Source organism: Eleginops maclovinus, chromosome 18 (genome assembly GCF_036324505.1).
Source record: "Eleginops maclovinus isolate JMC-PN-2008 ecotype Puerto Natales chromosome 18, JC_Emac_rtc_rv5, whole genome shotgun sequence".
NCBI lineage: Eukaryota > Metazoa > Chordata > Actinopteri > Perciformes > Eleginopidae > Eleginops > Eleginops maclovinus.
In genome coordinates this window covers 22,952,505-22,980,278 of record NC_086366.1, presented here as the reverse complement: position 1 = coordinate 22,980,278, position 27,774 = coordinate 22,952,505, and the positions used below count along the sequence as shown (strand labels likewise).

Sequence of the window (27,774 nt, the reverse complement as noted above, 5' to 3'; positions counted from 1 at the left end):
ATTTGGATTGATTTTACATTGAAAAAGGGATGGATAAACTCAGTGCATAGGAGATTAACAAATACAATTCCTCCACTGATAATCGCTAGCAGAGCAGAAGACATGTAGCCACGAGACATGTTCAGTTTTGATTTAGAGCTAAAGCCACAGCTACAGGCAGTTCTCCAAATACCTGTCCTATGCCATATTTGTATGCCCATACTTCCAGCTTAGATTGTAGAAACAAGTTTTTCATAGCAACTTCAGGTAGTATTTGTAATCTCTAACAGAAAAACATACACAAATTAAGGGATTGGGTATACTAAAGAAATACATTATAACACATCATATTATAAAATACTCTATGTACTGAAATACATTTGGCAGCACATACACTTTTAGTTTAACTGTGACTGTATTTGACGGTAAAGCAAACAAACAGAAAATAACTCTGTGGTTTGGGCTCTAGTGAGTTTCGACGGTCAGTGCGAATTGTATGCATGTTAAATGTTATTCATGCACTAATCATGATCTTAACTAATGGCTAAGGCTTTTAGCTACAGCATGTTAACCAGGTGTTGTTATTCCATTCACCAGATTTTATAATGTATTAAACCAGAGGAACAACTTGTTGGAAGATTTATTTTTTCTATAAATGGTTTGTCTTCATTTTGAAATTAGTTTTGCATATAAAAGTCTCAGAGTTTCATGTAGTTTCTGAGCCATATTATAGAGCGGTGTTCTGGTAATGTTACTGATAATGTAAGATGATTGCCTTCTGTGGCTAATATATTGAAGACACCAGAAGAAAAACATGATGTAGCTTGTAACCAGAAAGCCTTAGTGTGGACCAATTTCTTTTAATAATTATTTAACAGACTTTAAAATTATTAAATCTTCTTGATTCCAGCAGTAAGCCTTTGAATTATGGCTGGCTGGCCCAAAGCCATTGGAGTTTGTTCCACATGCAAATGATTTCACCTTGATTTTGAATTGCATTCGGTGATGAAAGCAATGTGATATATTTTTACTGTAAAGAAAATTGATACCATTTGACATACAAATGGAAATACTGAATGTATTTTGATGAAACAGTTTTACCTAAGGGTGTCTTGCTCTCTAGCACATATCAAATAGCAAGTAGACCTTGAGTAATGTGAAGCGGCAGCATACCACATATCCATTGCCAAAACTTTTACAATAACATATTGGTGATGGTTCAAAATGTCAAACTCTGTCAAAGTCATTACAAGAAGCTCATCCAAGGTCCTGAATAATCAGTGCATTCATCCTAGATATCCGTACTGTATCTTTGTATCTTTGTAGACATTTTGCAGTCACAACCGTGTTTGATTTTATTCTTTCTAAATCAAGCCTCTCTCAAGCTCTTGGCTTTTGATCTGTGGATAGGGCTTTTAATTTGTCCATTTTTCATCTCTGACACTGAGAGTGATTATTTGTTATGTTTTCAGTAGCCCTATCGTTTGTGCAGCTCACATCACCCGTCTATATAATCTCCCTCCTAAACCTTCCAATGTAAAATAACGGTTTTCATGTTTTTCTTTCCTATTTTTGGGCAAGGAAAGCCGGCAATAGGATGTTAGGTCCATCCAGCACTTTCTCTCTGTTCTCTCTCACCATGGTTTGGAATTTAATTGTGTTTTGACAACTCTTTTCCATGGCAGGCCCAATTATAGCCTCCAGTTGGGCTGGTAATGATAGTTGTTAATGGGGTGAAAAATGGACGTGCATCTCTGACAGAAACCATAAGCAGATCCTTTGAAAGGAGACGTGGAAGCCAAGGAAAGCACAGACAGGAATGACCTCGCTGTGCTCCCGTCCTCTGAAGGCCTTTATATAGCATACATCGCTCCCAGTATGTCCTCTGAGGCATTTACTGTCCTATTATGTGTATATGTCCGCCATTTTGTCGCTGTTAAACTGCAGTTGGTAGCAGCGCCAGGGCGACTGTATGAGGCCATGGGAATGACTCTGAGCGACCCATCACACACACAGACACATTTCTAAATGTCGTCAAATTTCTCACGCTTTTATCTGTCCCTTCCGCTTGCTTCTCCTCCTCCTCCTCCACAACCTCCTTTTTTTCCCCTTGTTTTTCTTGTTGCAGGGAAAGTATTGATCGGCCTCTTCCCAAAGTTATTTTTAATCAAAGATAAACAAGGACTCCACATTTCCTTGGGAGATGTGGGGTTGCCCGAAGTGTCTTGCCCTTTCTAACAGTTTTTTTAAGCTCGAGGGAGGCGTTGAATGAAGAAAAAGATGTGAGCGTGAGGGCTGAATTGCATAAGGGGGGTGGGGGGTTGGGTCCGGCGGGTGTTTAGAGAATAACACAAGTGCCACCAGTGAGTGGGAGACGTGGGAAGTCCGGCTTTAGTCTCAGTCAGTAGTAGCACATCCTATTATTATCCCAAACTGTGCGACAACGCTGACCAGAAGAGACCCTAAACACACACACACACAGTCAGAGTTCTCCCCTCTCTCACACAGGCACAGGCCAAGCCATTCCCAAGTCTTATTTCTTCTGGACTTTATGGGAACACTTAAATTTAGCCCTGGCAGGGAGTGCAGGCATAATAATCAAAGCTCTTGTCACCAGGCTCCCAGTGCTAGGTGGTCTGGCTGATCCTGAGGGAAACTCTCACCCAGTGGAAGACGTTTCCTTTTTTGCACATTGGCACATTAAGGACCTATAAAAAAAATTCTCTTCTGCCCATGCCCGTACTAGTATAATTGACACCTCTGAAACACACCACTAAAAGCACAGAAAGGGAAATGGCTTTAACTAGTGCTGGATTGAGCTGGGATAATTTTTGAATGCGGACAAATGACTCCATTTGTACTCTGAAGAACTTCATGGGAGTTAATTGTGTATTTTATTTAAAGTATGACTTTGACCTAATCAAGTTTAGTAGGATCAAGCTTTTGATTTCCAAACGGTACCAATTTATTTCTATTCAGTGACAGCTTCTTCAACTTAATGCTAAAACAAAAATGAACACAACATGAAAACGTGTGAGGGTTAAGGCCTCCACGCGCTTTTTGTATCTAATAATGGTGATTAGAAACTGCTACTAGTGTTTTGGTTTAATGTTGGATAGATTCGATAGATTAATGATCCAATCTGAGTGAAAGCTCACTGCCAAATGTAACTTAAATGACACCATCTTGTAAATTCTACACCAAGCTCCATACCCTACCCTGGTGCATGTGTGAGTTTATATGAGTTCATCCAACGCAATTTTAATGTTATTCACAGCGTGAAAGCCCCCATGAGGTCAAAGGTGATTAGGCGCTAAGGAGGTCTTTGACACTTGACCCACAAGGTGGCTCCCCACAGAGATTAACTGTCACCACCTGGAGAGGACAACTAATTTGCCTATGATTTGTGTATACAGTCATCTTGTGTTTTGCTAGTGTGTTCTTTGTGATGACAATTTGTTTGGCAAACCCATCTCTAATGTCTGTTCTCTCTTTGTCTTTTCCATGCTCTTCATTTGGTGCCATCCAATGGATCCTAACAGGTCAGTTTCTTTTTGTTTCTCCCTGTGTACCTTTTTCTGTCTTACCAATGTTTGACATAGCGCATTTTAATATAGTGCAGTTAAGGCTTGACGAGTGCGTAAAAGGCTTGATCACTCAAACTACAAAACACAGAATAATTTGCGGTGTTAAGAATTCTGCTGCCACTTTGCCACAATTTACAATTGTATTGTGCTCAAACCACTGAAAACTGTTCTAGAACCATCTGTAGTTCCTCAGGATAATCCGCCAACATTTTTGGTGTCAGTTTTCACTCTTTTCTTCTTTTATTTTACAACTCTTCTAAATAAAAATCACTGGCAAAGAGGTCTGGTTAAAATCCCCATGAAATTGAGAGGTGAAGAGGTTGCCTTTTAAGTGTATCTTTATAAGTGACCTCTTGCTTCACAAGTGTAAATAAAAATGTACAGCCAATAAAACCATCACACATTTGCGATCAGTCCTGTCCCTACACCACTATTTTCAAATCAAACTAGAAGCATTTCTCACCATAACTCATGAGCTAACATTTTAGAAGGAAGAAAATGTTGGCAAAACTACTTTATATTTTATATAAAATATTTTTTGACAAGAGCTACTTTCCGAGATATTTCTGCATCCATTTGTTTATCCCTCCAACAACAAGTGTCGCCAGGTAACAGGATATGTTAATGGTATATAAAATCCATATATACAGTGGGGGAAATAAGTATTTGATTCCCTGCCAATTTAGTTAGTTTACCCACTTACAAAGAACTGAGCAGTCTGTCATTTTTATGGTAGGTTTATTTTAACAGTGAGAGACAGAATATCAAAGAAAAAAACAGAAATGTACATTAAAAAAAAGATATAAATTAATTTGCATTTAATTGGGGGAAATAAGTATTTGATCCCCTTGCAACCAACAAGGATTCTGGCTCCCAAGGACCGGTTAAATAAGTCCTCTCCCTTTAAGAAAGTACTCCTGATGTCAACTCGTTCCCTGGATAAGAGACACCTCTCCACAATCAATAAATCAGATTACAACCTCTCCACAATGGGAAGACCAGAGACATCTTGTGATCATGGTGGAACTAATGTCTAAGGACATCATGGACAAGATTGTGGACCGGCACAAGACTGGAATAGGATACAGGACCACCAGCAAGCAGCTTGGTGAGAAAGACAACTAGCTTGATAATTAGAAGATGGAAGAAGCACAAAATGACCATCAATCGCCCTCAATCTGGGGCTCCACGATCTAAGATCTTGCCTCTTGGGGGCATCAATGATCATGAGAAAGGTGAGGGATCAGCCAGTAACTACACAGGAGGGACTTGTTAATGATCTGAAGGCAGCTTGGACCACAGTCACCAAGAAAACTATTGGTAACACACTGCTCCGTAATGGAGGAAAGTCCTGCAGCACCCCTGCTCAAGAAGGCACATGTAGAGGCTGTCTGAAGTCTGCCAGTGATCCTCGGAATGATTCAGAGAAGGCTTATGAGAAGGTGATGTGGTCAGATGAGACCCAAATCAAGATCGTTGGCATCAATTTGACATGTCAAGCATGGAAGTGGAAACATGATGCTTTGGGGGTTTTCTCTGCTAAGGGGACAAGGCGATTCACCGCATCAAGGGGATGATGGACGGGGCCATGTATCGTAAAAGTATTGGCTGATAACCTCCTTCCCTCAGTGAGGACACTGAAAATGGGACATGGATAGGTCTTCCAGCACGACAATGACCCAAAACATAAGGTCAAGGCAACTAAGGAGTGGCTAAAGAAGAAGCCCATTAAGGTGATGGAGGGGTCTAGCCAGTCTCCGGACCTCCATCCCATAGAAAATCTTTGGGGGGAGCTGAAGCTTCCAGTGACCAAGCATAGTAAACTAACTAAATTGGCAGGGGATCAAATTTTATTTCCTCCACTACTGTATATACTCCAACATGCCGGAAAAGTATATATTGTGGAAGTAAGATAGCGTTGGAACTTTTGGAAAGCTAGGCTAGTTTTCAAAAACACTAAATCCCCCCAAAAATAAATATAGTGGACTTGACCTCTTCAACCTTAAAAATTATTTGAAAAAATATGTTCATAATTTTAAGATTGATATTTATTTAAGATTTTGTATTTTTCTTTATGAGGATCTCCATTAGCATTAGCATGATCATTTGCTATTCTTCCTGGGGTCCATACACAAACAGGTTAACACACATTACACACGATATTCACATAAACAACATATTGGTCACTTTTGGAGAGACATACTGTAGTTAAAGGGGGGAAAGAGTGGGGAAGACACAGAAAATGTTCCAGAAGTTGGGTTCGAACCCGGTTTTCTCCGCAATACATAGTCCACTAGCTCTACCAAGTGAGCTATACCGCGAACCAAACATCCAGATATTTAATTGTTGCCACAGACAGCTTTGGTCGAACACAGAGTTGTGTAAATCATGTAAGTAAGTCACCACGTCCCAGTGCCGGTGATGTCATTCCTGAATAACTTCCCACAACATGAGCAGGGTTGCGTGTTCTGCCGGCCAAGCTTTATTGCTCTATCTGTCACTGCCAGCATTTCAGATTTTTTCACACTCCCAAGGTGAAGAGGAATGAATGATGGCCGACAGACTTGGCTTTCCTCATTCCCTCATTTTGGTCAGTCAGTCAGTCAGTCGGGTGGATGAGCGGAAGTTAGGCTGCTCATCAATCCTTCCACTGAGAGAGAGAATTCTGAGGAAGTGAAGGTGTAGGAGGCTTGGTCTAGCCAAGGGAAGTCCCAGCAGGAATACACACACACACACACACACACATATATGCACAGAGGAAGAATAACACTCATATATCTGGCATGTCAACAATTGGCCTCTGTTTGCTCAGCGCTGACACCAGCACAGCGGAACTGCTACTGGAGTTTCTCATCACGCTTGTTTTTCCATTTGTGCGTCTGTCAGTCATTACAAAAATGATTGCTTGAATAGTATGTGTGTTGGCCTTCTTTTACAATCTGTATTGTTTTGCATGAGTGCACCTTAGGCATTCCTTTTAATGTATGTTAGAATGTGTGTTGTTTGCTATTAGCCAGACTGGCAAACACAACTTCTACAACACTCCTGAGATACTGTGAAATGTTTATAGCAGCATAGTGATGCAGTGATGACGTTTTTTGGGGGGAGAAAATGGCATTGCATGGGCTCCCTCGCCAAAAGGCAATGGGATTTTGGGATATTGCAGAAAATGAACTTTGGGGCAAAAAACCCTTTTTGAATTTGTACAGCTTTTGTTCAGCAGGATAACCCCACTTTTAGGATCTTTGAAGCATGAATGCAATCAACAGAAGTCAAAAGATAACATTAGGCTATAGACAACTGTCGCATGACTGCCTGTCACCACTAAGCCAAATGTGGACTTGTGTTCCTCTTTTGACATTTAGTCGTCTCATATTGTCGATGTCGAATTAGTCTTACTTTGAGTTAGAGGCGAGGGACCCAGAAGTTATGAACTTATTTCTGGGGAAGGGACTCTCTGTCTAGGTGGTTTTGTCTAACGTTTGAATAAACTTCAATATTAAGACAAGTTTGACAAGAAAATTGTTTAAAAGATTAGCTACAGTTTTACCTCTGCAGGCCTTAGAATTGGAAATCATTCTTTGGTTGCTACTTCCAGATGCAGTGGATACAACCATACAGTATGAACGAAAAAGGTCGAATACCACTTATCCAGCATCACCCAAAAATATTCTTTAGTTCTGTTGTATTACTTTAAATATTAATACAATAAGAGTAAGAATAGCAAGGGGGGAAAAAACATAAAAACATATATTTGCAGAGGTGGTTTAATAAAATATGATGTAATATGCAATAGTGAGAAATGTACTAACATAGACATTTGAAGAAAATTTACAGTAATGTTTACTTGGGTACCTTTAGTTAAAAACACTTCTAGAGTCCGCTGCAAAAGATACTCTAAATAAATCAAATCTAACTCTGTATGATGGATTGTTCCCATTTGATACAGAAAAGATGAATTGTACCTTGTTATCATTTATGGAATCTTACTTACTGTCAGGTCAAAAATGTGAAATCCAATACTAGTTGATGACATACTTCACACACTGAAAGAACTGAAACGTTGACTTTAATTAAATGTATTTTGTCAACAAATGTCCCATAACTGTGGTTAGTTAGTTGAAAGCAATAATATTAAGTTGAAGCTAATTGAACTTTATATTATGTGCTTTCAACTAACCTAATACAGTTATGTGAAAACTGTTGACAAAATACATTTAATTTATTAATAAATAATGTAATTTCCATCAACTCATCAGCATTTGTAAATGTCAGATAGCAGGCAGGTACATTATTAAACATGGACAAGTTCACCACTACCTTTTTTACACGTATCTCACCACAACTGTACATGATTAAATGTCAACTTTGGGCCATAACTTTTATCCATCTATTCAATTTGGTTTCCTTTTATAAAGAACGTTGCAAGCTTACAAGGCTGCTAGCATGGCTGTAGGCTGTAGTCGTCTCTCCTCTGTGTGGAGAAATCACCTCCATGAATAATGCTCCACTTCTGTCTCTTTTTTTTCTGACTGGACTTTTGCCCACTTCTCCTCTGTAGGGATTTCCTAAACTAAAGATCCAAAGATTGGATTTAAATGTACTTAGCGGAGTCAGGATCGCCTTTTTTGACAGATGAGGTGGAAAAGGCCCGCAACATTTTTTATTCCTGAGGAGTATCAAGAATACTATTAAGTTTTGTCCATGAAAAATCTTTGTCTGTAGTATGTGGAGGGCCTTTTTTCTGCGATGTGGAATGGATACTTTAGTTTCAAGTCTTACAAAGTCATCCCCACAAAGGCTGTGAAGAGGGGTTCCACTAAAAGTTATTGCCCTCAGAAAAAGAAATCACTTAGCTTCATGTTTGATCTTCCTTATGAAATATGCCGTCAGACAGCGTTTCATATAATCCCTTACTGTTCGTGGCCGACGAGGGGCCTTTTGACAGCCGTAAATTACAAAATGGCCGACCTAAGCAGAGGAGCCATAAAAAAAAGGAAGAAAAAGGAAAGGGAAGGATGGCAAAAACACACTTTGGTAACCTAGCATCGCCCCCGCTCCTGCTCCAGCTCCCCATGGGATCAAACAAGAGGGAGGATCTGGACGTAAATCATTTCCTTCAAGTGGTGAACTCTCAGGGCCGGCAGAATGAGTCAGACGTGTGTGTGTTCATATCAAGTGGAGGCATCGCAGCAACACTTTGCCAGAAAGCCTGGCTGCTTTTCTCTCACACTCTTCCTCAAACGCTGGAAAATGTTGGTCTTTGAAGTCCTGATAAGGCAAATTCATCACATTCTCCGTGTTGCTGCTGAAGCTGAATGAAGTTAAGTCTGCTGATATTTATTGAGAGGTACCGCGAGTGCAAAGGGGGCAAAAACCCTTTCATCCTATCAAAGAAAAAGTTAGTTACACTGTTACAACATTTCATCAAATGCTGGTTTACATTCAAAGATAAGCTAATGTACCTCGGTAATGTTGTTACTTCTCTGAACAAATTTTACTCAAATGAAAGCTAATGTTTTGAGAGAAACATTTTAAATAATGTATTTATTTAATGCAATTACTGTTGCAACATTTCACACCAATTATGTATAGTAAAAAAGTTATGCCAAACAGAACTCAACTTTGTTTAAATGATTAATTACAAGCACTTCAGCTTCAACTGCAAGTTTCATACAATAATTAACATACAAAAGTTGGTAAAATTGCTGTTTTTTTTAAGCTTGTAACTGTCATATTCGGAGTGAATCAGCACACTTTATTTTTCATTAACAAAAACATTTCTTGGACCTTGAGTCAAGATATTCTTTTCTTGATAAAACCTACCTTTAAAGGTAAAGAGAATTAGCTTATTCATTAGACAATTCCCACTGTATTATGAAAAAGAAAGGTAATTCAGTTTTTTTCAACAGTCTTTTGTTGCAAATCAAAAATGTCTTCAACATAAGAGTGATAAACCTCTCCTGAAATCCCCATGTCACCTGTGGCTTTAAAACTCTGTCAGTAAAACATCTTGACCAAAGAGTTGATTTATTAGTCCGCGTTAGGATGTTACAGAGAGTCCCCCCCCCATATCTGCGTTTCAGTACACCTAATATCCCCGCCTGCCACCGTGTTCTTTTCTCAGAGTGAGAAGTGAACATTTATAGCTCGCTCTGATATTAATTCTTTATTATATTCTCCTTCCTTTGACAAAGCCCCTGTTTTTCTTTGACATCTTCTCCCAGCTCTCATGCAGGTCTAATGAAATTCCTTGGTGTAACTGTGTGTCTGTGTGTGTGTGTAGGCTTTGGTGTGTCAGAGGTGGACATTTTTTTTACTTGCCCGAGGTACCCTCTTTTCACTTTCTGACTGTTTTACTGTTAAACGTGTTATTTTTCACAGAGGATTATTGCAATCTAATGCTAGTCAAAGACCCTGACAGGTGTGTGTGTGTGTGTGTGTGTGTGTGTGTGTGTGTGTGTGTGTGTGTGTGTGTGTGTGTGTGTGTGTGTGTGTGTGTGTGTGTGTGTGTGTGTGTGTGTGTGTGTGTGTGTGTGTGTGTGTGCGTACCCGTTTGCGTGTGTGAGTGAGAATTGCATTGTGTTTTCTTGCTTACTTGCATGTGTGTGTGTACGTGTTTTCTGGCATGAGGATGTTGTGAGCACTGGGTGAGAAGAAGCAGAGCCTTGATCTGCTTTCCATCACAGTGAGCTGCCCAGACCCGACTTAACACACACACGCACGCACACACACACACACACACACACACACACACACACACACACACACACACACACACACACAAACACACCTATCCACACACGGTGGATTAAAGCAGCCAATAGCTAAACAGAAGCACTCTTCACAAGAAGGCCGAAACATGACTAAACCTCACGTAGCGCACATGTAGAACACAAAACGGCACCTTACTACAAATAGATTTCATATAGCTAATGTTGTTTTGTAATCTGTGATATTGCTAAAAACAACTCAATATCTGCACCATTGTCACACAGCAGTGTTTTGCATTTACTGTCGTGTACACATAGTAGCTTATCTAAAAGTTTCCCAATTCCACAAGCAGTGTTTGAAGAAAGAAGTTACTTATTTACTGTAAATAAGAGTTGCCTTTCTTAATTGTAAAAACTACTTTTTTACCATAAAGATCCTGAAAACCTGAAACAAGTCAAAGTAAAATTAATCATTAAAATATACTCAAAAGTAGGAAAAGTACTCATCCTGCTCTATAGAACATTTCAGAATCATATTACTGGATCATGATCCGTCTATCACTTAAGGTGAAGCTCATTTTAATTACTTTATAAACTGCTGCTGGATATCTTCACCTATGATTAAATGTCAATGCTATTAATTAGTTGATTTATATTTTGTATTTGCTAATAATCTGAGTCTGTTGTCAGATAAATGTAGTGGAGTAAAATGTACATTTACTTCAAAAATAAGTAAATAGAAGTATAAAATGAAAATACTCAAGTTATGTACACATATCTTGTAATTGAACTTAAGTACAATCAGCTAGTAAATGTATAAAAGATAGAGGAGCCTATTTTAGCTAAGTGAAACAAGGAAGAAATAGCAGATACAAAATAAGCAGTGGTATATCAAAGCCATATATCAAGCCAGTATATGGAATAAAACAAAAACGTTGTCTCTGAGAGTCACCCTAAAACTTTTTTCTCAAGAACAAACCACAAACACATAGGACACATCATACAGGGTACTATAATGGGGACGAATAAATTCCTATTGTAAAAAAAATTGTCAAAGAAAGAAAAAGTACGGAAAATAAAGATGAATCTACATGCACATTTTGAGTGAAAGAGGTTTAAAATAATTAAGAACCTGAATAAAGTACCGTATGTCTGATTGGATTTCCAACACTGTCATACTCTTACAGTTATTTCTGTCAATTATCTGAACTTTTTGTGTTCAAAACATGCAGCTATCTCATTAGATACGTATTTTGAGACCCTTTTTGAAACTACAGAATAAGGATTGTAAGGACTTTATGTCTGTTATCGAGAGCTTAATGAAGTCACATGTGATACAGCGTCCCTCAACACTACACATCAATGTCATTACAATAGCCAGGGTGACATCCTGTAATAAACATGTCATCGCAGGCTTTATATACTGCGCCACATACCACTGGCTGTATTTCGAGTAGTTAGAATAGATGTAATACTCAAACACTTCTTGAATCTTACATCATAAGCAGTTTTCTTTTGCTCCAATATTCATGTAAGACATGTTAATGCCGCTTCCATACAACTGTTTGTTAATCTTAAATAAAAGCGTGGAACTAAAGGGCAAATAAAAAACACTTATTTTAAAAAGGGGCCTTATCTGTGATGTCACAGCAAGTATTCATCATCTAATCCAATACGGTTTCAGTGACGTCAACAATTGAGGTTTGAAAGATTTTACCTATAGAAAGCAGCAATACTTAGTTTCTATTTTTTTATGGGTATTTCACTCCGAATCAATAGATGTTACAATTTTATTACACTCTAAATCAGCGAAAATGAAATACTAATAAGTCCTCAAACATACCGTATCTATATGCAACTCAACAAGAGGACCTTGTTTATATTTTGTGCATTTTGCTGACTTTGTATACATAGTAAATACGTTTTGTAAGCATTTTGTGTTGGCACTTTTTTTATTTCCTACCTTATACTACAACTGCTGCAGTTACCCTCGGACTTTATACAGTTCAGGCTTATCTTACCTTAAAAGCGAAAAAATCATTTAAAATAACATTTATTTACAAACATTTTAACCTATAACTTTTGAATCAGGAAATATTATTATATCATGTTCTAAACTTATCAAATTCTTCCACTTCTGTTGCGTTTCGTCTGAAAAATAACTTGGCGATGATGGTCGAATACATACATGTACATGGTTCTGGTTTCAAGTGTGTGTGTGTGTGTGTGTGTGTGTGTGTGTGTGTGTGTGTGTGTGTGTGTGTGTGTGTGTGTGTGTGTGTGTGTGTGTGTGTGTGTGTGTGTGTGTGTGTGTGTGCGCAGGAAATAGAGTCATCAAATGATAGAAAGGCAGGGTGCTGAGAGCTGAGGCCCGCCCTCAGCAGAATGGGCCTGATGTGTGTTCCCGTGCCAATATTTCAGTATATGTGCTCACGCTTGTTTGCTGAGATGAGGGGTGTTAAATTGTCAGACCCTTTTCACCCTCACGTGTCATAAGTCCCATTTATAGTCCACTGATCCACGCAAGCTGTTTCGCCTCACCCTGTTCTTCCTGAGAGGGTGTTAGCGGCAGTGGTGGAAAGTTACTTAGTACATTTACTCAAGTACTGTACTTGAATACTCATTTAGGTGATTTTACTTTAGTATTTACATTATTTGTACTTTCCCACTACAATTCAGAGGTAAATTGTGTACTTTTACTCCACTGCATGTATTTAATACCTTTAGTTACTGTACGGGTTCGGATAAATGATGTGAAATATAATCAACCCTTAAATCAGACTTTGGTCCCACCTGGAGTAAATTCAGCAGCTACCCTGCAGAATACAAAGTCATTAAAACTAGCTGCATCTTTACCAGCTCTGAGAACACTTTAATGATCAATCATTATAAAACATATCAGAGATATTATTCTGAAATGGACCAATCAAACAATGACTACTTTTACTGTCGCTACTTAAAGTACATTTTGATGCTCATATTTTTCTACTTTTACTGGAGTAACATATTTAATGCAGGACATTTACTGTAACAGAGTAGTCCTACACTCTGGTACTTCTACTTTTACTTAAGTACAAGACCTTGGTAGTTCTCCCACCTCTGGCTAGCGATGTCGCTAGCGTAGCATTCCCGCGTTTGTTTTGGTCTCTTGTTAGCTTGTTACGCCTCGTTTTTCAGTGTGTTTACAGGGCGGGGATATCCCCACATCTGCTTGCACCACCCCTCCCATCCACCTCCTACTCTTATTCCCACCGCTATTTGCCCCCAGCATGGCCCCCGCTTCACCGCTGAACTCATCAGCTTGGCGAGCCCAGGAGTGCTGGGTCCCAGAGGAGGCGCGGGCCCTGCTCATCCAACCAGCTTAGGAGGGTAAGGATTGGGTTCAGGCGACAGGTGCCAGAGGGACCGGCCAGTCCCTTCGCAACACACAGACACACAGACACACAGACACACTAAGACACACACACACACACACACACACACACACACACACACACACACACACACACAAACACACACACACACAGAAATACATACACACTGAATCTGGCCGTGCCTTAATCCCCAGCCAGCTGTTGCAGTTGCTAGCCCAATCAGTCTAAAGTGTCGAGCGCTGGGGAAGCTTGTCGTTGTGTGTGTGTGTGTGTGTGTGTGTGTGTGTGTGAGTGTGTGTGTGTGTGTGTGTGTGTGTGTGTGTGTGTGTGTGTGTGTGTGTGTGTGTGTGTGTGTGTGTGTGTGTGTGTGTGTGTGTGTGTGTGTGTGTGTGTGTGTGTGTGTGTGTTATAGGGAGGTGGGGGGTCAGGTAGCCGCCACGCATGCCAGTCATCCTCATAGTCCGGGAACCAGAACCCCCCCGATGATGGCCCGGGCGCCCCGGCCTGATAGATTCGTAACACATGTTCCCCAGGCACTGTCAGCATGCACTCACACACACACACACACAAATAATACACTCTCATTCATTATCTTGCTGGTCTCAGATAGGCCCAATCCTATCACAGTCCACCCCAAAGGCCAGCAGAGGTGAGATGGGGCAGACACTCGCTGTCCTCACCCCCCCACCTCCATCCCCTCTTGCAGTTTTAGCCGGCCCATCCCTGCGTGACCCTATAGACAGGGGCTAATCCATCAGGAGCAGGGGCGGGGGTGTTTTGGTAAGGGTTATGGAGGGCGCTGCGTCTGCTGTCAGGGTGTATCGCTGCCAGTTCATGGCTCATGTCATCGCTGGGCTTTTTCAACATCCAGCAGATTATTGCTGGACGGTGCTGAGGTTATCCCCAAACACTCACAAAGCCAGAAGCAAAAAATGCCCAGGCCTGTGTGTGACACGCAGGCTAATATTGCTGAAATATAATAAAATCCTTCAAATTGTCATCATACCAGTTTTAATTCCTAATTTCCCTTTTCTAATTGTAGTTGCAACAAACAGAGTTCCCTCTCCAGAAGCTGAAGAAGTCAACAAGTACAAGTTTAATGACTTTGTTTGTTAGTTTCCAAGGGCGACATAAGAAACAGCTTCAGGCCATGTCAGCTGATTTGTCTTTATTTGATTAATAGAAAATGTCGTTGGAATTTGTATTAATTGCCACAAACCAATTGCCAGGGAGTGTTTCCAAACAGGAGCAATTCATACCAAAGTCTGAGCACAAGAACATAATTAAAATGACATTCAACTGTGTCCATTAGCAGGAAATCAAACCGACATTGTTCATACCAAAAGCTGTGATTAAAATATATTTTGGGATATATATATCTTAACATAACTTGGGAGTCAGGGTCTACTGCACAATTAAACATTTTAAACATGAGATGCCTAATAATTAATTAACAAGGATTGCAAATGAATAAAAACTGTGATTATGGCGTCAAAATATAGGCTTTCGTTTTATATATATTTTCAAATTCCAAATAAGGATAAAGGTTTGGGAAAGTTTCACAGCAATTTTCTCCAATCCTTTCAAGTATGTCTATGCTGACAATTTGATTAAAACATAAATACGATTTGAACCTGCACGCACACTCATTTCACCCAAAAATGTATATATATCCCGGTATCAGACACTGCATTTGACAGAATGTGTTTAACGTGCAGTTGGAAACACCACATTTATGAGCTCTTAACAGAACAGATGGAGACAAACACCGCAGCCCCAAAGATGGAGATGATAAACACAAAATCAAGGATCTAGCAGATTACCAGAAGAAGCTGATAACCCACCCAAACTAATTTCATCAGCCAGGCTCTCAGGGGAGTGTAATTAAAGTGTTGTTTCCGAGGCTTTACTTCCTTCTTTCCTTCCTTCGTGACAAAAATACAACCTCTTTCCTGCAGCGCACACCACGGCTATCATATTTATAATGTGGGTGTCAGTAAAGCAAATGCTAGTCTTGAAACAATTTACTTGAAAACAATTTACACGGACCATATCAAAACCATTTTTCCAATAAGTGCAGTAGGTGCAATTCAGTGTATGAAGTGTAGCAAAAGTGAGTAGTTACAAGTAAATCCCTCTGATTTGTTTTATTTCCCAGGAAAAAGCAGAGTGCCAGTTGAATGGTCCTTTCTGTATGGGTGTCGGTGAAAAGCAAATGCAAGTCTTATGAGGATGATTCACATAATATGATGATTCCATAATGTCGTTAGTCTATTATGTGATCACAAGATGAAACTCTGTGCTACATCACCAGTTCATATGGACCATTTCCACACATCATGCTGCGTATGAATATGCTGTCTGTTAAAAGCCACATCAATAAGATGTGTTAATATGATCCGGTCTGCAGTCACAGTCTATGCATTACCCACAGACTCCTTTCTCCCCTGATAGTGTTTACTATAAAAGAAGTATGCAAAGTAAGCTCATATCAATATTGGAAGTTGTTCAAATTTCACATTGACTTTTTTCTGGACGTAGTCAGGGGAATGGTGGTGCTTAACTAGCCCCCTTACAGAAGCAGGAGTAGATCCAGTGTCATTGCTTTTAGCCCATATGGCCAGTTTCCATATAATCAATGCAGCTTGACAATCAGAAGCAATTAGCGGAAGAATATTTTTGAAAGATGAGTAAAATATGTTCCTCATAGGAGTTCATTCTTGTCTTGGTGGAAAAGCCTCTGAAACAATTATGTTGACCATCATAAGGCAACAAAAGCTTATTAAAGGGGCCCTTTAATGCTACACGTTTACATGCATTGTTGGCATTTTCTTCCATTCTGTCTGTGCTGCAGCACCTCTTTTCACCCTCTGTCTGAAACTGGAGCCCAGTCTGCTCTTATTGGTTAGCCGTCAGTTGAAAGAAATGGAAGAAGACATAAAGTTGACCTTGAGCAAAGATAGTTTTGGCAAACTACTACAGTATTTGCTTGCACCAATAATTACTTTTTCTGTTTAATACTTCTTTACTTTTACTTTAAAAATATATAGTTTGGGGACTGTTGTAATGGAGAAAATATTGTTGAACGTCATCAGCTAAATATCCCAAGAAGGGGTCTAGTTGCAGAGCTCTAGGCACTGGTCCCTTTCCAGTCCTAGCAACATAGATGGGCCTCAGCTCAGAGCTCCAGAGCTTATCACTGCATTTCACATTAGTTATTATAAAACATAGCTACACTGCAAGACATGCCTTCAATCAACTCTAAAATCAATGTGTGCCACTATTAGTGTTCTTGCTATCCGGTATAAGTGTTTCGGTTCAACTGCAGGAGGAAGTTTGAAAGTTTAAAATCAGGAAATTGATCCCCAATAGACCTTGATGGATACCAAATGGCGGCACTGCTTGATGGTGATCTCCGACTGAGAGCTGTTGCTTGTATTTTACAGTACAACACACTCCCTATATGCATTTGTAGTCTATAAAGCCTGCTGTGGTTGTTGGACTGTACACATAAGGGCGTGTGTGTGTGTGTGTGTGTGTGTGTGTGTGTGTGTGTGTGTGTGTGTGTGTGTGTGTGTGTGTGTGTGTGTGTGTGTGTGTGTGTGTGTGTGTGTGTGTGTGTGTGTGTGTGTGTGTGTGTGTGTGTGTGTGTGTGTGTGTGTGTGAACTGGAGAGCCCCTGAGTGCTCTTTGTGCTAATAAAACAGCAGCTCTGTGGGACACTGGACACCGTGGATCAAACTCCATCACATTACTGAAATATTACACTTCCCCGAGCCGCGGCCTGCACCCAGTTGATGCGTCTGTATGTCAAAGATGTGTGTGAGTGCATGCATTAATGTGCGCCCTCATATGAACACGGAGGTGTGTGATGATGCCGTGAATAGTCCTATGTGTGTTTACCCACGATGTTGTCAGTGGCTTGACAGTCCCTTCACAATACTTTGTCTGAGTCTGCTCTCTAAGTGCCGGCATTCCCATCGATCCGCATCCTGTCGGGAGGATATTGGAATATGTGAAGGCTTGATGTCTCTGTACCACCACAGAGCACACCCAGACACTATCAAATCAAATATTTCATCTCCTTCCGAGGGAAAGGAAGGAAAAATTAGCACCGGTTTCTTGTGAATTATTTCATACCTAAGCTAGTTGTCTCCTGATATCCTCGACTGTAATCTTGTTTGTAAAAGTGATAAATCCCAAGGTTTATTGCCAGTTTTTCTAAAACATTTTTGGTAAATACATCTTAATTGAACTTAGACATGCCTAAATAAATTATCAAATAATAACCTGGAAGAATTGAAAAAGGCCAAACCTCACCCATGCAAACTCTCTTCACTTGTTATTTTAAATAATAATTAAACTAGTAATATTATAGTTACCTAGCAAAACAATAGTAATAATTACAAGTTCAGTGTGCATTCAAATAAACATATACAGTATACTCAACAATAATCAGACAATACAATCGCCTAAAAACACGTGCCACTTTTAGTATTTTTTGCAAAAATGTAAACACTGATGAACACTTTTTGTGTTAAAAAAAAAGATGCCCCCCCCCTTACACAAACTTATGACTATACATTCTACAATAGAATACAAAATAGAATACGCTAACCTATCAACACACATCAATTAATATGCCAAAATGTTTTATACTTACATTTCTATGCATCTTTCCTCTTGCTGTATATCAGCACTGTAATGACTCAGCTTTCCACAAAATATCATCTCATCTTATGTATCTTGTGTAACTCTTTAAGATATCGTGTTAAGAGATAAACAGGCAAAACATGAAAATGGGATAAAAAAACGATTTTCGAATTAAAAAGTTGGCATCTTGGATTCTTATCATCACAATGGCTCAATGTCATCTTACGTAATGTAATGTTGCCACCAGCTGACATTTTATTGCACTAATTAAAGTACACAGAGGCCGGCATAAACAGCAGAAATGTTATTACATGGTCTTTCATCTATTCTCACAACTAACTTCATTTTTTACTACATTACATACTTTTTTTTCAGTTAGTTGGCATCACTTTCAACCCATTTTAATCAGTGACAAGAGACATTCATACTGAAACAGTTTTTAGAGAGGAGGGAGTGGGAGCAAGGGTTTATGGGAAGCAAGAGATTTAAGGCTCTCTCCCAGCACCTCCTTTCAGGGTCAGGACCCCAGCGCTTTGATCTCTTATTAGGGGGCAACCAAAACATATAAGCCACATCAACCACTACTATATCACCAACATAAAGACAGGGAATGGCATGCTTAAAGCTTGAGTGGACTTTGTGATGAATCAGCATCAAAATAGACAGGGTCACTGACAAAAAACAACAATGGCTGTTTTAATGAGAGATAAGGAAAAATTGCCGGAAAGTTTGAATGAACAAAGAAAGAGGAAGAGATAAATGTAAAGCAACATTTTATGACAAAATTGGATATAAGCATAGATATGTTTGTATATCATAATGACCAGCTTGTAAAAGTGTGCAAATGCAATAAAAACAAAAGATATAGTTTATTGTTGTTTTTGTAACATTGGTTGAACCAAGATGTGAAGTAAAAATACATTTGTGTCATCCGCATAAAGAGTGCAGTTGCTATTTTGAATTTAAACATGAACAGCTAATTAATTTACTGTAATTCAGTTATTTGACAACCACACCGTGCTGTCTCAATACAAAGACAGCATTAAAAAATCAATCAATTCAATCAAACATTGAATGAAATGGATTTGAATGTGTATTTCGCTCCTGCAGCACACCTGCAGTAACCCAGTATAGGACTTCACAATTAAAAAATAGCACCATCTGTTTATGTGATGCCTTGATAAACAATAGATATTTCCATATTATTTCTGAAAAAACTTTTAATTTAACCTGTTGATGCATATGATCGTTGAAGTGCTGCCTTCAAATAAGATTTGTCTTTAGAAATATATTTCTAATTTATATTTGGCTAGCTAGCACAATATCCACAGCAATACAGTTTGCAGTTGGTTGTTCTAGAAAAACTATTTTTAATTTATTTATTGCTTAAAAATCATGAATTTGGTTTTCTTTGTTTATTTATAAAAGTCAGACTGAATGTATACCTCATTTACCTGGAGGTCACAATTATTTGGAAGTCATCACTTTCACGCTCTTACTGTATGGCCTCGTAAAAACGTGTACTACCAAACTAAATAGAGTATATTCGATATATCGCACAACCCTAAGGACAGTAAATACTGCTTTTGCTTCTTTACTGCAGTGAGTCTTTAGCAGATTGCAGGTTCAAACTTCAGAATAAAATAAACCTGCCGTGAGAAGATGTCTTTCCTAAGCAAAGACTAAAATATTAATTTTGTAAATCACGTTGTTCATATTAGGCACCAAAGCAAATAAGGATAAAAATGACAGTCAAAAATATATTTTGACTGATTTCTACCACCCAATCGGTCCAGAATCCAGAAAGCTCGGTTTGGTGCAAATTCTAAACATGAAATGGTCCATGTGATAAGCATTACCTTAGTTGGTCATGACTTTCATATTAATGGATTGTCAATGACCAAACACAAGATCTAAGTCTTTAATCTTTAGTGAGATCATTATGAGCCAAGGGTACAGAAACATCAGCTATTGTTTCAGATAACTATTCTAACATGTTCTAATCAGGTTAGTCGTTTTTGGGGTTTTTTTCTGAAAAAAATGACTTGACTGTATTGAACAATTGGAAGACACCAGAAAAAGGCATTATGCACAGAGAACATGTGTTTTTGGAAATGTGTATGAACACTATTTTTACACAGTCTACTGCACACAACTTTCCTTTTTTTGACTGAATAGCATATAAAGTTGTGTTACAAGCACTACTACCCAAACTCAAAAGTAATAAAAAACCACAAAGTCTGATTGATTCTGCAGTGGAAAATTAAACTTGTGAGAGTGTTTTTGTGTTGACATTCAGGGACATTTTGGATTCCGGGTGGCGCCAGGGGAGGTTAGGCGGGTTAAGAATCTTAGCGGGCCAGCTAAAGCCTTTTGGAGCTTGTCCTTATTAATCTTTCCCACACCCCCACCAAGACATTAGCTCCAGGTTTAGGCCGATTTACCTCGCCTGATAACGGCCCCGCCAGAACTGTCAAATCACTCACACAGATGCAACACACTCACAGAAAAGCATTTTTTCATCTGCAAAGACAGACGTTTCTCGCTTCTTCTTTGCTTTCCTTTATTTTTTTTATGAATGTATATTCTTTATTTATAATATATTTTCTATTTTGACACGAACAATCTGTTAAAGAATGGTGCAGTGATGAAGTATTTTTGTATCCCAAAACGTAAGTGAGCATCTTCAGGGCTTCCCTTGCAAATCCAGAGGGAATTTTTCCATTGGATTTTGTATTTATTCCAAAATAATCTCTGAGGCAGGCAAACATTTATGATACATGCTACCGTAATGCTATGAACTAAAGAACATGATGGTTGCACGACTTCATGACACTATCGCTAGGTAAAGGCAGCTAATGTTGGTGTGATGAATCTCATTTAGCCAACTGATGGCAACTGCTGATTTTAAGACACGTTAAAGCTTCAGCAATTCACTTGATGGTTTTATTACTTAATTATATTATGTCCGAACAACAAAAAATTTAATCTTCTGTAACACCCCATACAAAAAAACATTGACATCAAGATAAGGGAACCCATAGAGCTAAAATGCTAGCTTGTTCCCGGCTCTAGGATTCATTCCTGCAGTATTCTATTGACACTGATATACTGTATCTGTGTTGAGTCCTGCAGGGTTACGTGAGAACACTGGGTTGCAAAGATAGGATCAAGATAGGCTGAGCGAAAAAGAGAGAGAGATTTTAGACTCCCTTTCACACCTCCGTCTGCACCCCCCCCCCCCCCTCCCCCCAACACACTGACACCCTATGTGTTGGAGGGGTGAGTTAAGACCCCCCTGGCTATCCTGGATTATCCTCCATATAAGAGCCTTATCCCTGGCCAGCACTACAGGACTACTGTCTGCATCCAGATCAACACACATACTCTCACAAACACACATACAAAATGCAATCATATGCTGACCTCACAGGAAGGGGCCGGGCCTCAAGCACAAGCTCAGTGGTAAGAAACAGAACATAAAGGTGCATACTTTTCAGTCCCTGGACTCCCTGATTGGAGTTATTTAAAGGTGTTGGTTTTGATTCAACATTTTACTTTGTGTTAAATAACACACGTGAGATAATTAAGAGTTACAACTCCACCTGAAATGAGAAAGTGATGCACTCAGCTTAGACTCCAGCACTTGTTGATGTTCGGGATTACAAAGTTAGTCAACTGTCACTGTTGTTGGAAAGTTACTTAAAATGAAAGTTTTACTGAGTTGTTTTAAAAAAAGGCATCGCATTATTCTTTCTGATATTATTAGGTTAACTAGCTAGCTTATTGCATATTGGACTTACAATGTAGGTAACCTTCCACCAACAGTGACAGTCGCCCCCGTCAGCTGAGATTAAAAACTATAAAGTTGGGGAAATTGTTTTTGGAAGGAGTTTTTGTAATGTTGTGGATATAGCCATTAAAAAAGAATTGACTGAAGGATCTATTGAAATTATGTTGTTCTGCCTGATATCCAGGATAAGAAACTGAAATAGAATTTATGATTCACATTTTGGTACAACCAAATGTACTATAACTGAGTTGCAGATTGTATCCTTAATTAAACGCTGTGCCTTCAGTTGCAGTCTATTTATAAATCACTGTAAAAAGGTTGTGATGTCATCATGTTTAAGAATTGGTTTATGCTTGTGGTTTGGCACATTTCTTGGGTTGACAAGATCATGATTGAATGACCTTGTTCTATATGTTGTGGTGAATCTCAGTTGTGGTAGGAGCTCACAATGTTTGTGCTTTTTTTTTAACCTTAAGAGACAAAAGCATGTGTGTTCAAAGATGAAAAGACGAACAAACTAGGATGACAAGGTTATCTAAAAATGATGTTTAATCAAAGATTTATCATGGAGGTCAATGTTGTCTTTTGTTGTTTAACATTATAATAGTTGTAGGTGATAGATTGCCAGTTCACATTAAGAACGAATCCCCACATTTCAGGTTTCTTAACCATGCAATCTATGACCTAATTATTACTCCCGACCACCTGCACAACTTTTAGAATTATTAAAACTGTAGCATTACACTCTTTGCATTGATGTCTCATCATTTTATGTATTACATAATTTCTGTACATGTCATGTATGTGTCGTATTAGTTTGAGTACTGACACGTTTATTTAAGGACATGTAAATCAGTATCTTTTACTGTAGCCATTTAAATTTTAAATAACAAAAACAAATGTATGCTAAAGATTTAGGACTTTAATTCCTTATCTTAGTGTTATAACGAAGACATGTGTTTCAGACTATTGAGTTTGTTATCAACTTTTGGTGTGTTAGCGACTGGCCCTGATAATCTGCTGGCAGGGGAAAGTGTACAATTTAATTTAGGAAAACAACTTGGTCAATCCAGAGTCGCTGGGAAGGCCGTTGATTGATTCAAGCTTCCTCTCTCTCAGGATGTGTGTGTGTGTGTGTGTGTGTGTGTGTGTGTGTGTGTGTGTGTGTGTGTGTGTGTGTGTGTGTGTGTGTGTGTGTGTGTGTGTGTGTGTGTGTGTGTGTGTGTGTGTGTGTGTGTGTGTGTGTGTGTGTGTGTGTGTGTGTGTGTGTGTGTGTGTGTGTGTGAGTAGAGAAGGCAGAGATTAAGGGGGCGGGCTGAATGCAGTGTTTTGGCCTGAGCTGTATGGAGGCCGGACCTATAAAGCACTGCGGCCGTGAAATGCATTTTATTGTCGTATAATCCTCACACTGTGGCAGAGCCCCATTTCACACTGGATTTTGGGGACCCGTGTGTGTGTGTGCGTGTGTGCGCTTACACTCCCCGGGGGCCGTGGCTAATTGGACAAATTTGCACAGCAGGGGTGGAGGCACATGCACGGCAGGAGATTTGATTTATGGGCAAATGCCGTAGACACACACATACACTGACAAAGATGGCATCAGATAGATAGAAATGTCCAGTATATTGTCCAGGTACAGTGCAGATAAGTATATAGTAAATATTTAAAAAAGAGAAGCACCAGTGGATAAAATAAAATAAATACACAAAATAAACAGCATGATTAAAATGTATAAGTATTGAAGTAGCAGATACAATAACATTAATACATTCTGAAAGTAAAGCTGTGTTATTGCACAATAGTGTGACATTGTGTGGTGGCGTTGTGTGATGGTCTACCACTACTATTGGTAGCAGTGTTTAAGATTTTAAGAGGTGCTTTCCCACCTGACCAAAGAGACAGCCTGAAAAAGTGTCTTGCTATGGTAAAGACACATCTGACACTGAAAAATATGGTGTAAAAGTCCACTAACCTCAAGAATATTTGAGAGTAGATATTTTCCTTATTTAAGATAAGGGCCCCATCCCAAGGTCCACACTCACTGAAACATTTTCTTCAAGTTCTTGAAGATATATTATGTGGCCCTGTTGATCTCTTCATGCACTCTTTCCGTAAGTCTTGTAATATTATTATTATTATTATTATTATTATTATTATTATTATTATTATTATTATTATTATTATTATTATTATTATTATTATTATTATTAATAATAATAATAATAATAATTTAAATAAATGGCATTTATTTTAGTGATTTTCAAAGTGCTTTACATTACATATTACATATACTGTATTAGAAATGTAATACATCAATACTGTGAACAATACCTACTATAATGGGAATGGTAAGGTCATTGCATTGAGATATTAAAACACAGGGTTAGGGAAGGTCTGGAAGGCTTAAAAGGGGTTAGGGTTAAACAAGGATGCCCGGAAACGGGTTTTCAGACTGCTATATTTTATTATTTATACAGAAGCACAAAATTCAAACTAAATATTATCAAGCATAGGCTATATTAAACATCCCATTTATTTATCAATCCCTTCTTTGATAGAGGCCCAAGTTAATATAAGAATGTATGGTATTACAATTTATGAGGTAAAAATTCTCTTTAAATGAAGAATCCCTAGTATTATCTTTCATACTCACAGCAAAGCGGGGCTTTTGACACTTTGCACACCGGCATAAGTGATTTTTATTAACAAAACTTAGGATCCTAGTACCATATTGCGACTTTACAAAACATTTAAATAGGTTTAAATAGTTTCCCTTTTGCCAGGGTCAAACATTTAGATATGAAATAGTTTGGGCACCCAGATGTTGATTCTTAATCAAATAAGAAAGGGGATTATTACAATTCATGGGGGGGAAAAATGGTTTTCTTGAAATGTTTTGGCTTTTCATCTTAAAACTGAAATTACAAATGATAAGCTAAAAGCTCTAATTCATAATTGTAGTTGATAGCCAACGAGGGCAGCTGTGGCTCAGAAGGTAGATGTCGTCTTTGGGCAAGAGACCTATGCCCAATTTGTCCTGATGTCATGGCTAATTGTGTGTGAATGTTAGTCTCTCTGAGTGGGTGCTCCTTGTTTGGCAGCCTCTGCCTCTGTATGAATGTGTGTGAATGATTGAACGATGCCTTGTATATAAACATTTGTTTTGAGGGGAAACAAAGACCGGAATAGTGTTATCTAAATAAAGTCCATTTACCATTTTGTAAAAAAAAAAAAAAAAGATTCTCTATTAAAAACTTGATAGGAAGACACAACACAATTATCTTATGTCTTCAACTCATCTTTCCCACCTAAATGCACACATATTATGCCATACCCTCCCACCCGTTGACCCCACAGTGAAGTTTACTGCTAGCAGAGTATATTTCTGTGTTTTGGACTGGTGTGAGCTGCCTTGTTTACTGGTTTATCTCCTCTCTCTCATTACGCTGCTTTGATGCTTCCACTGACACTTTGGTCAGAGTTTCCAGCACCACAGCCATGTTTTTTAAGGACAATACTCATGCATGTTTCTGTGTGTCTGATCTGTGTGTGTGTGTGGGGACGCCAATGGTAGGTCAGGACGGTGAACCAAACAACAGCCACACCAGCATCTGGGGCCCCAGCCTTTAGAGGCATGATGTCAGGGCGGTAAACACACACAACACACACTGGTACACACACGCACACTACAGAAATCAGTGTCACATTTAGATTGGCTCTCCCCCAGTCCTTCCCTGTCATTTACTGTATTAGCTGTGGTCTGGGTGCTGAAATGGCCCATTATGTGGGCTGTGTGAGTGTGTATGTATATGTGTGTGTGAGAATGTGTCTTTTTGTATGTATGAATGTGACTGATTATACTGTATATGTGTGTTAGCGTGTTTGTCTGCGAGAGTGAGTCAGAAAATCGTGTGTGTATGTCTGAGTGTGTGTTAGTATGTGTGTGTGACGCTGTTGTTGTTTGTTTCCCCACACCGCCATAGTGCTGGAACAGTACTGGCCACACACTCTTTGATGTGTATGCGCGTGAGTGTGTCTTGATGTTGTGGCCACAGTGGATGACAAGACGTCCTGCTCTTTCTCAGCGGGATCCTTCCTGCAGCTGCCTGCACACACACACAGACAAATGCGCGCACACACACACACACACACACACACACACACACACACACACACACACACACACAGGGTCCATCTGCACATAGTTACCTCACCCTGTTGGCCTTTTTTATCGTCTCGTGTCTCCATTTTCTCTTTCTGTCCAGCGCTTCCTGTGAAGAAGTCACATCACTCTAAATGGTCTCATTTTGTAAACCTGACAATACAAGTGTCGTCTAAATCATTTAAAATTAGACATACACGAAAGAGTACTAAAACTAAACTGAATTGTATGATACATTTCTATGAAAGCATAGTTTACCATGGATTATTATTGAAATTGAAATGCATTTAAAACAGAAGGGAAATCAGTAGGTATAACAATCATGCTCAATTCAGATCTTATCGCTTCATTTTATTTCTTTAAAGACTTTCTGTTCCTGCATGTTCCCATTTTGGATAGAGTTGTTTCTTCTGTTTCGTCTTGTGAATATTGTTATAGTAAATTGTCAGAAATGGAGATTACTGAAAAATGCTGATAATCTTATATTCAACAGGTAGCATTTTGTGTCAATTTTTCGTATGTTATGTATTTTTTTTATTGCCATTTATGTCAAAGCAGTATAGGTGCCACAAGTATCCACACGTTAATTGTGTGTGTTAACATTTATTTCTTCACGCCCTACCCCAGTCTAGGTGTAACTATGGTGTCATCTCTAAAAAAAAACTTGATTTGTAGATGAAAGTGTATTATTCATTGTAATTTACTTTATTCTACAAATAGAAAAAGTATTTTAGATTAAAAATAATCAGACATCATCTAAACTCTTTTAATATATCTTTGTTAAACCAGGCATAAATGTGTCTTTTAAACCCAATAGTTTTTCAAATTATCCTGCATGATGTGCATACTTTATATCTCAAATAGCAAAATAGCTTTTCATCGACAAACAATCTACTACATTACCTTGTATACTAATAATGATAATGAATTAAGATGTAAGGTCAATGATATCGTGATGGTGATGATATATACATGTATATATGATATATGTCTACAGTGATTCGTTATTTTTTATCAGTTTAAAGAGTATTGTTTTTTTTCATTTGGCCTCTTTTTTTTTTAAACACAGATTAAAGTCCCGGTGTAATTTTAGCATGAGAATATACCGTGTACTGAGGTTGTTCTATTTTTATTTTGGGGGTTTCTTTAGGGAATTGTTCCTTGTCTGCTGCAATGGTCCAAGGAGAAACCCACACACACACACACACTTACACACTGCAGTACGTTTCCATTCTATGAAGTGTCTATGAAGGGAAGTAAATATCATGAATGTGCGTTAACTGATGGTGTTTGCAAGCAGCTCTGTCACAGCCACTGGCTTTCACTTTGATGCTGCCAGTGATAGCATTGGTGTGTGTCTTTTCTTTATCGTGTGTATGTGTGCATGTGTTTGTGCTTCAGTCTCAGGAGAGGCACAGCTCGTTGGTTTTCTCAATGGAGGCTGTCTCCTGCACTTGGCAGGCGTGTGTGTGTGTGTGTGTGTGTGTGTGTGTGTGTGTGTGTGTGTGTGTGTG

General features: G+C 38.8%; 1 protein-coding gene across 2 annotated transcripts in view; it reads left to right on the top strand.

The window, feature by feature from the left end:
- Positions 1–27,774, top strand: part of bcas3 (BCAS3 microtubule associated cell migration factor) — a 290,982-nt gene that overhangs the window by 217,173 nt on the left and 46,035 nt on the right. Inside the window, exon 23 of one of the 2 annotated variants that reach the window (XM_063907801.1) lies at positions 3,522–3,749. The exons of the other annotated variant lie outside the window; for it this stretch is intronic. Coding sequence (XP_063763871.1) covers positions 3,522–3,727 — 206 coding nt within the window. The 3' untranslated portion in view covers positions 3,728–3,749. Of the gene's footprint in view, positions 1–3,521; positions 3,750–27,774 lie in introns of those variants that run through there. 2 annotated transcript variants of the gene reach the window in all.